The following is a 10655-nucleotide window of genomic DNA, read 5'->3' as shown; positions in this document are numbered from 1 at the left end:
CCAAAATGCTCAACAATAAAGAGATGGAATGTGAAGAAACTACCTCCACTAGTTAAACAGGTCCCCCAGTGGAGTGATGGCAACTGTTGTGGATTGGCTCTAATACTATTTATATTAGTTTGGCTCCCCAAATTACATGGGAACCCAGACATTTACCTGTAAGATGCTGAGGGTTCCTGTCCTCAGTTGTCTTTGATTGGTGAATGAAAGTTGTTGGCAGCCAGAGGCTATTCAGGGAGATAGAGGCAGGACTTTAGATTTCCCAGGCAAGGGAACTATAGGAGGAAGGTTTTAGAATTGCCATGTCAGGGGAGCAGAAAGATCAGGCCTGAGATCTGGAGAAGTGAGAGCGGACAGCCATGTAAGAACCTGGGAAGAGCAACCTCAGGGGCATATAGATTTTAGTAAGTAATACTTCAGGAGTATTGGAGGAGAGGCATTAGCAATGTGGAAGCTTGGGAGTGTCCCCGCTATTGATATTCTTAGGGCATAGTAAAAATAAGACTACATGTATGTCTATCTTTTGGGATTCCACAACATTTGGATTGTAGTAAAGAGCACGTGCTGTACCTGCCAGGAAGTTAAGAGTGGATTGACTTAGCTACCATTACAGGGGATACCAACTCATTCGAAAATTTTTGACCCAGACTTGTTTCTGTCTAATGGAATTGCAGGGACAAAAATGGAACAGAGACTGAAAGAAAGGCCATCCAATGACTGGCCCAACTTGGGATCCATTGCATGGGTGGTCACCAAACCCAGAAACTATTACTGATGCTATGTTGTACTTCAAACAGTAGCCTAGCATCGTTGTCCTTTGAGAGGCTCTACCAGCAGCTGACTGAGGCATATGCAGATACTTAGAGCCAACCACTGGATTGATATTGGGGACACCTGTGGAAGAGTTAGGGGAAGGATTGAAGGAACCTGAGGGGATGATAAGCCTATAGGACAACTAACAGTTTCAATTAAGTGGGATCCTTTGGAACTCCCAGAGACTAAGAAACCAACCAAAGAGCATACACGGGCTGGTCCGAGACACTGGCACATATGTAAGCAGAGGGCTAACTTGTCTCGATTCAGTGGGAAAGGATGTGTCTTATTCTGTAGGGACTTGATGCCCTGGGAAAGGCAGATGCCCCGGGGAGTTGGGAGCACCCTTTTAGAGGATAAGGTAAGGCAGGATGTGGTGAAGAACTCTTTGAGGGGACCTTTTGTTGTAAAATTAAATTAATAAAAGCTGTCTTTTATCCCCCACTAGGTCTGTCACCACCGCAGTGCCTCAAGATATCTGCTAGATATCTTGGCAGAAACACATTCCAGCTCCATGGTGGCCCAGTGTTTCTAGGGCCACACACTCTCCCAACTCAAATCACCACAAGAAAGAACACACAATCCAATAACCTCTGATCCAATTGATAAGATATAATTGCCAACCTAAACATACAAAGCCCGGTACACATCCATCCCTTAAGAACATTCATAACAACCTGTAACGATACAATGTAGAATCTTAATATCTTCCATGTTGTCTCCTCCACTACTCTCTCTACTACTGTCTCTGTCCTTTCTGTCCCAGTCTCCTCCCCTTCCCTCAAACTTTTCTCCCGCCCATCCTTCCTTCTCGTCCAATGACAGGCCTCATTCTATCTTGTACCTGCCCTCACCTGTGACATCATCCCACAGGTACCAAGTGGAGGGCAACATTTAGGACGTAAATAAAAATAAGTAATTGAAAGTGTGAAAAAAGAAAATATTTTACTGGATTTTCTTACTATCTGTGTTTGTTTATTTGATGCATGTCTAACTTCATACAGACACACACACACACACACACAGACACACATATATATTACATACATGAAGACTAAGAAATAGCTGCCTGTAAACAGCAAAACTAAATATTAAACAAGCATCAATAACCATGGTCCTTAGTTATACAATATGCATCTTAGCCTAATCTTCTTAATTTACAGGTCACTCTCAGAATTAAGAAATTAAAATCTGTCATTAATCACCTGCAGTCGGCTTTTTTTCTTTTTTGCCTTTATCCATTCAATGGAGAGCAAAACCAGAACTGGAACTCATGCAGGGCTGCTGCAATCTTTTCTGTTTATCTTGTTAACAACAAGAGCAATGACACAATGTTGTAGAAATTACTTTAATCCCAATCTGAGGTTTCTACCCTGCTTTAGATCATTTAGTTTCCAAACAAAAAAAACACAGGCAACTTTTATATTTATAATAAACCTTGAACAGTACAAAAGCTGGGCAGCTGCCTACCCTCTATGCTGTTATAATCTACATTTCTACCAATAACCCTGCTTACTATGTGTTATCTGGTCTGGTCTTTACTTCAAGTAAAGAAAATTCCATGTTTTCTTGATTTCTAACCCATGACAACTTCTCCTTCGCCTACTGCCTCCTTCTTCCCTTCATAGTTCTTCTTAAACTCCTAGCTCAGTGAACCTAAACCCTATTTAATATTCTGATAACTCACTATATTGTTCCGGGTCACAGTGTGAATAACCTTGGAAAAGCATAAAAGTTTAGCATGCCATAAGCAAGCTAAGAACTGGCCGACTCAGTAGGCTGTGTTGGCACACAAGTTTTCAAACATCATCATTGAAAAATGGACAGCAGCTTGTTGATGGCAATTTCTCACACTGAAATGAGTCAGGTTTCTGAAATGAAAAGGTTTTCCTTTCAATAGGGCCAGTTGTATTAACCTCAAGTCCATATTTCTATACGACATACACCAGCATCCAAGCAACGTACCCCTGAGAAAAACAGACATACTCTTCTATAAGACAGAGTGTTACAATATGGATTGTTTTGTTGACTGAGTTAGTGCAATTTGTGGGGACATGATGTTTTATTTAGTCTATGAGTCCTGACAGCGGGGCCAGCTTAAACTGGAGCTAAGCAATACAGCCCTGGTGTGGTGGTTTGAATATGCTTAGCCCATTGGAAGTGGTACTATTAAGGGATGTGAACTTGTTGGAGGAATTGTGTTAGTTGTCAGGGTGGGCTTTAAGAGACGCTCTTCCTTGCTGCCTGCAGGAGAGAGTCTCTAACTGCAGTTGGATCTAGATGTGGAACTCTCAGCTCTTTCTTCAGTATGTCTGCCTGGATGCTGCCATACTTCTTGCCATGATGATAATGGACTGAACCTCTGAACTATAATCCAGCCCCAATCAAATGTTTCTTATAGGAGTTGCCTTGGTCATGGTGTCTTTTCACAGCAATGGAAATGCCAGCAATGACACCTGGAAATAATGTCGCCCAATCTTTGTGGACCTCCTGCTGTAATTTGACAAATAGAATAAATAAAATAATGGTTATAGGATACTATGTAGACCTGCCTATAATTCTAGTACTTGCAGTACTGAGGCAGGAGATTTTCATAAGCTGAGTCCAATCTGGGATACATAGTGAGATCTAGGTCGTCTTAAGTTATCTCTCTCAAACTTAGAACAAATCGTGTAAGGTGTTATTAAACAAGAGATGTTTGGTATCTTGCTTGAAGTTCTGAAATGCATGGAAAAGTTTAGTCATAAGTATTATGACCAGATCAATAAAATTAGTTCTCAGAATGCTACACTTATTTATATATTTTGATTGTTACTTTCTGATTATATGATGCCCAAACCCTTTTGTTTCAACGCGAAGAATGTCACAGTGTACTGATTTTTCCCACACAGGCCACTTCTGCATGCCAGCTGACTCTCAGGGGATCCAATTCTCAATGCTTTCCTTTCAAAAGATGTCTGCTTTCTCTCTCAGATACCACACGCCAAGAATTTCAAGGGGACTAGATGCCTTCCACGTTTATCCATGGTGCACCTTAATGATCCAGGCCCACTTTGAGTTAATCTGAAGTGGATGCTGGATGTGAGGTACCTTCCATCGCATCTATAGAGGCATTTATCAAGAGAACAGCATCCTGAAGATGCCCCTTATGTTGCTGAACCTAGAGGATAAAGTGTGTTACCTGGTAAACCAGGTATGTGGTGAGCAAGAGGGCAAGGAGGGAAGACTGGGTCCTGCTGGGATGCATGCTGTGACTCACCATGTGCCTGGCTACGCTGTGGTAATCCCTAGTCCTGAACTGGTGCAGTAACTGAACTCACGTAAACCCTTCGCTTACTGAGTGTGATTCCCTGATGCAGTTGGCTGGTTCTGAACAGCACAGACTCATCTCTGCAGAAAGCATGAGGCTCTATGCTAAGAGAATTTCAAATGTATATTTGGAGAATGGAAAGCCTTGAGACCTTTGGAATTATTAGGGCAGACGGTCTCTGTAGAAGAAACCAAAGTATGGGAAAGATAGGACATAGGCTAAATTTTGTAAGCACAAAACATTCACTGGAAATGCTAAATACAGATAGACAATTTCATGAATTTTTAAAGAAATTATGGAAATGTGACAAAATATTTATGTATTCAAAGCTGTATTACAGAAAGAAATGTTGATTTTTAAAACTAAAAATTTGAGAATCTAGGGCAGAGAATTCATCAATATAATATGATACTTTTAACTTCTTTGTTATGCAAAATGAGAATTACTTGGTTTGAATATGATAGTCTAAACTTATATTAAATTGGAGGTCACACAATTTACACACTAATGGGAGTGTTTATGGGAGTAAGTTGTGAATGGGTACTGATAGCTATGGTTTATTATTAGATATTTGAACCCAATTTAATGAACTTTTTCTTATTAATACTTTATTACATTAATTCTGTTCACAAATATATATATCACTGTATAATAATTATATAAGTAGTATACTATCATCTAATTTAAAATTGGACATTCTAAAATAGATTAAATGAAATTTTCATTTAGATAAACACCCAATAAAATTATTTGAAATAACTTAGAAGAAATATGAACATGTGAAGTTTAAAATTTTTGCTTTGTTTTAGCTGTAGGAAGGTGAGAGACAATGTTACTCACTATGTTAATTTACTAACAAGAACTGAGAATTAAAGTAAACAGAACTAGAAAGGTCATGGCTATTGCCACTATTCTTTCTCCAATCAAAACTTCTAAACTTCAAAGAAGTAATTTACACATTCTTGATAGGCAGCCACCCCCCTGAAGAGCTTGGTTGTCATGGTGAAGCTGTGTGGCCCATCTGGACCTTTGAAGATACTTTGGTGCCCATATGGTAATGATGCATCATTGGTGTTGCCCTTAGTTTGAGTTCTTTTCTTTGTCCGTACTCACTTCCTATGTGACATGGAGGAGATATGAGGATGTTCACAAACTGCGTGGCCACATTTGCCAACATTACTTTAGGAGGTTTACCATTTAGAGTTTAAAGTGGTAACAGCCAGACCTAATCTTGAGAGTCCCTGTGTTAGCAATATCATTCTGATGTGCTGTCAAGGTAGAGATTTTAGTCTTTTGATTGCTCAGAAATTAGTCAAATATGGGTTGCATTGAAGGTATAGTACAATAATAAATTTGAGGAGTAAGAAACTTGGCTTAAACATTTCAGAGTTTTCTCTTCAAGAGAGTGCTCTAGGCACAGTGCTTGAAAGGTATGACCTGGGACTCCTAGTAATGCAGGTATGCCGCACTTAATACTGACATGCTCTATTATTTAAGCATAGATTGCTTAAAGATTTTTATTCTTACCAGGCTCTTAGTCACATGAGTTATGTAATATATTTCCATGTGTGAGACATGCAAATGTTTATCAGCAAAACCTATGTTTTCATCTTTGCTAACTCAAACCTGACTTTATATTACCGTTGTTGTAATTTACCAAATACATGCTCAATATTTTGTACTTTTCTTGAAATTAGCAACAAAGCCTTACTCGCTGCAATGTGTTTGTGTGTGTGTGTGTGTGTGTGTGTGTGTGTGTGTGTGTGTGTGTGTGTGCTAGAATAGATAAGTGGAACTAGACAAAGGACAAAGTCATTTTCTAGATTCACTGATCACTTTCTTTTTTTCTTTCAGCCACTTTTACTATATGGGAAATACCTTATTGATACTGTAATTCTGTCTTATCAGGTATATAATACAACAGAAATTGGTTTTGTCTTCAGTAAAACAGACAGGTAATGAATATAAAACAAGGCTCTAATAATTTTTTAAAAAGGAAATAGGTGCTGCTGTTGGCAACCTGCAGCAGGTCCTGTGATTGAGGATGAACTCATTTGACAGGGAAGTAGAGCCACAGCTTTCTGCTCCTGTAATCCTTCCATTTGAATTGCTCAGAATCATACGCTGAAATCTATGTAATGGACGTGATAAAGGTATTGTGTCTTAGTTCTCATCCACATGGACTATAGCTGGAGAACAACATCAGTTAGTCACCTTCTATAGGTGTTCAGGAAGATAAATGGCACAGGATTATGCACTCGATGCTGAATCAGTGGAAATGTTCAGTTCAAAGTTGGGGGTGAGTAATGCACGTGTAGAACTACCATGTGTACACATGTTTCGTAGAATTTGAGAGGACACACTACATGGACGCCGTTTACAGAGGCAGAGCTTGAAGAAGTATGATTTGTGTGTAGGTGTGATTTGTATACAGGAGAGAAGGAAGGAGATGTGAGCTTTTTCCATGGTGCAAAAGGACGCCATTCTGAATCTGTGAGCTCCAGAATCACAGATGCCCATTCACGGCTTTGCTGGATGAAGGCTATTAGAGGAGTCTTACTGTAATAGCTCAGCACCTGGCGTTATGAATTTGATGACATTGTGATATATATGATTTTACTAAAAATCGCTATCAGTAAAAAGTATAGATACGTATCAACTCTGCAGGGATTGCATATAGCTAGAGTGTTGAACACACACACACACACACAGACACACACATACACCACACACAGACACACACACACACACACACACACACACACACAAACAAGCAAGCAAACAAACAACAGTTGGTGGGAAATGAATTTGTGATCAGCTTGCTTGATGGCTCAGCAGTGTCATTTTGTTTTTCCAAGCATATGTTCAAGTGTATTTCTTACTGAGACATTCATACCCAGTATGTTAATTCTTTCTCTTCTAGGGAGCCCACAAACCCACTTAAGTATACAGGGAGTGATAATGTAACATAATTTCTCCTGGCTGGGTTTCATCTTGGGATCTTTATCTGTAGTCTCCAAGACTTTCCCATTCTCCTATCTATCTATCTATCTATCTATCTATCTATCTATCTATCTATCTATCTATCATCTATCTATCTATCTATCTATCTATCTATCATCTGTCTATCTATGCATACATACATACATACATACATACACTCACTCACTAGACTATGCTGTTGTTCACATGCAGATTCTTACCAACCAAGTGAAATTAGAGGCTTGAAGATTTTATGATAGGATTTACTAGTGGGTCATTTATAGGTGCAAACAATAAAATCAGTGCTTTCATGTAAGTATGCAGTTAAATGTAATATTCTTCACTATTTCCATAGCACACATTTTGTCAATAAGTATTCTCAGAATTGAATGTATAGCTTTATCTTAATTATTGAGCAATGACTACCAGCTAAAATTAAAAGTTTGCATACTTTTTCTGGAGAATAAAGACGAGGTAGTAAAATGAAAATGTAATCTAAGCACTAACTGTCTCTAAAGAACTGATCTGCTGACCCCTCCATGTGTGTACATATACATGCACACATATACACATGAGTGAATAAATAAAATGAAGGAAATTGATAAAGCTTATGCAGTTCATACGAAGTTAATCTATAGCTGTGCCTAAAGCTAGAAGGAAACTTCAAAGAGAATTTAGCGGAACATTGCTCAGTGATGAGACATGCACAGTCTGACTCATGAAGTGGATAAGAACAATGAGTTTTTATGTGGTTTCTTAGGTAGATATCAGCTAAGCCACTTGTGCAGGCTAGTTGGGTTAATAATGGACTATATAAGTTAAGGATTGTAAATAACTTTTCAGGAAATAAAGAAATATTTTAGATATATGTAGAATCTCTGTCTCCATCACTGTTTGTCTCTCCGTGTCTGACTGTCTGTTTCTCTCTCTCTCTCTCTCTCTCTCTCTCTCTCTCTCTCTCTCTCTCTCTCTCACACACACACACACACACACACACACAAACATGCATGCACACACACACACACACACACACACAGATGTTCAATCACATAGTCATTTGAAAGAAGTGTTGAATGTTTCTAAAACTAATCTTGGGCAGCTCCCTTCATTGCATTGAACTCAGCACAGAACGACCCAGACAGTCCATGCTGTTGTGATTCTTTCCTACTTTTCATAAGTGGAGCCCGTTTGTTTTATCCAAGATTTCAAAATGGAGCAGATTGCAAAACAGCAGGGAAGTCTGGGTTTCAATTGGAAAATGCAGCTAATCAATGAAAGAATTCACAATGCCTAGCTAGGCTCTAGGGAGAGTCCCGTCCAAAGGACTCCCTAGTGGAGCTTACACAGGGGGTGCAATTGTGAAAACCTTTACTCAAGAAATGGCTGGACAGAAGTAAAGCATATGCAAGTAAGTGAAGTTTTACATCTAAAATATAAAAAGGTACGTTCCGCACTAGATACTAAAATTTGTTAGAACCACAACAAAAACTGTACTTGTATAACACATCCACTCTGAAGCCCTCTGTGAGGTACTTGATGGTGAATAGAAATTGCATATCAACTCATTTTATCCTGTGAACTTGTAAGCACCTCCAAGATTTAGCAACTTTCTCATAGTTAAATAACCATCTCTTTGTAGGTAACACAGGAGGAGATATGACGGGACCTGGGAACTACACTTTCAGCAGCGACTTTATCCTCTTGGGATTGTTCTCTTCTTCCAAGACAAGCTTAGTTTTTTTCTCATTTACATTTTTCATTTTTATTATGACAATAACAGAAAACACCCTCATGATCCTCCTAATCCACAGGGATTCTCGACTCCATACCCCAATGTATTTCCTGCTCAGTCACCTCTCTTTCATGGACATCTTGCACATTTCCAACATTGTTCCTAAAATGATCGCCGACTTTCTCTCAGGCAGCAGATCCATTTCCTTTGCAGGCTGTGGCTTCCAGATATTCCTGTCCCTCACCTTGCTAGGTGGTGAGTGCCTTCTCCTGGCAGCCATGTCCTATGATCGATATGTGGCCATCTGCCACCCACTTCGCTATCCTGTGCTGATGAGAGATAACTCCAGTGGGCTCCTGGCTGCAGGCTCCTGGTTAGTGGGGATCCTCAACTCCATAGTGCACACAGCTTTTGCACTCCATTTTCCCTTCTGCCACTCACGGGCCATTGATCACTTTTTCTGCGAAGTCCCTGCCATGTTGAAGTTGTCATGTATAGACACAACACAGTATGAGAGAGGAGTTTATGTGAGTGGCATTATTTTTCTGCTAATCCCATTTTCCATGATCTCTATATCGTATGTGCAAATTCTCCTCACTGTCTTCCAAATGCAGTCATCGGGGGCTCGACAAAAGTCCTTTTCCACCTGTTCCTTTCACATGGTTGTTGTCATAATGTACTATGGGCCATTCATCTTCACTTATATGAGACCTCGCTCATACCACACTCCAGGGCAGGATAAGTTTCTGGCGATATTCTATACCATCCTGACACCTACACTCAACCCCATAATCTATAGCTTTCGGAATAAAGATGTCCTCATGGCTGTGAAAAACATAGTCCAAAGCAATTTCCTGAATAAAAATTGACTTGAAAGATGCCTCATTTTTTGGTGTTTGTAAACTCACTTTCTTAGTTTATTTCACACATTTACTTCAGAATAATGTTAGTTATACCCAGGCATGCTTGTTAGGCTTGCATACCTGTCCTGTTTCACCAAATAAAGACACAGTGTAATTATGAGGGACAGAATGATTATTTCATAGTGTGATTACACTCAGTAAAAGAATGCAAGAATGTGATGAGCTCCAGTCTGTCTCTTACGTATTTGTTCAGATTTTGAAGTTTAAACTGATTCTTAAGACAAACATCAGTGCAGTACAACATTAATCCTTGTCTCAATCCTCATTCTGCAAGTTGGTCCAAAAAGTTCCTCCAGGACTTCTCAAGGAGATTGGTGGTTCAAGAAGACAAACTTACTTTCAGAAGATGATTACTCTAAGATGCAAATTTCTTCTAATGCATAATTGCATTAATAAAAAAGTATTATAAATTCTCTAGTCCAAAGATTAAAATGATTACTTAGCTCCAGATTTTGATTAGGATGAAGTATCTTGGCCCAACACAGTCCTCTCTGTCTATTATATAATATTCCCTTACTCCCTATGTGAAATTTGTCCTATGATCTAGGCTGGTCAGTACATACAGTGCTCAGACCCTTCTTAGTGACTGGATCTTTGACCCAAGGTATTCATCTCAATCATCAGCCTGAGCCTGGTTCTAATATCTAGTTCTCTAATGAAGAAATCCATCCATACCTTTACAACCTTCAGTCTTGTCCAAGATACATATCCTTGTTTCAGTCAAGTCTATTGAGACCACATCAGTTACAAAATAAAAAAATTGCATATGTGCAGGACTCATCACCAAAAGACAAACAATTTGAAATGTTGAACATTATACATCCCCATAAATTCTTCAGTCTATATAGATTCCCTCCAGTGAGAGTTGTCTAGTTGGACCCAGTTAAAAATAACA

The 10655-nt window shown here is 39.2% G+C and overlaps 1 protein-coding gene across 1 annotated transcript; it reads left to right on the top strand.

The window, feature by feature from the left end:
* The first annotated feature begins 8761 nt into the window (after positions 1 to 8761).
* On the top strand, positions 8762 to 9706 carry LOC116897794 (olfactory receptor 2AJ1-like). The gene has a single exon (XM_032899215.1). The coding sequence runs from the start codon at positions 8762 to 8764 to the stop codon at positions 9704 to 9706; it is 945 nt and encodes a 314-aa protein (XP_032755106.1).
* The last annotated feature ends 949 nt before the right edge of the window (positions 9707 to 10655 follow it).

This window comes from Rattus rattus, chromosome 4, assembly GCF_011064425.1.
Source record: "Rattus rattus isolate New Zealand chromosome 4, Rrattus_CSIRO_v1, whole genome shotgun sequence".
Lineage (NCBI taxonomy): Eukaryota > Metazoa > Chordata > Mammalia > Rodentia > Muridae > Rattus > Rattus rattus.
Note: the sequence above shows the minus strand (reverse complement) of the source record. Positions and strands in the feature narration are given on the sequence as shown.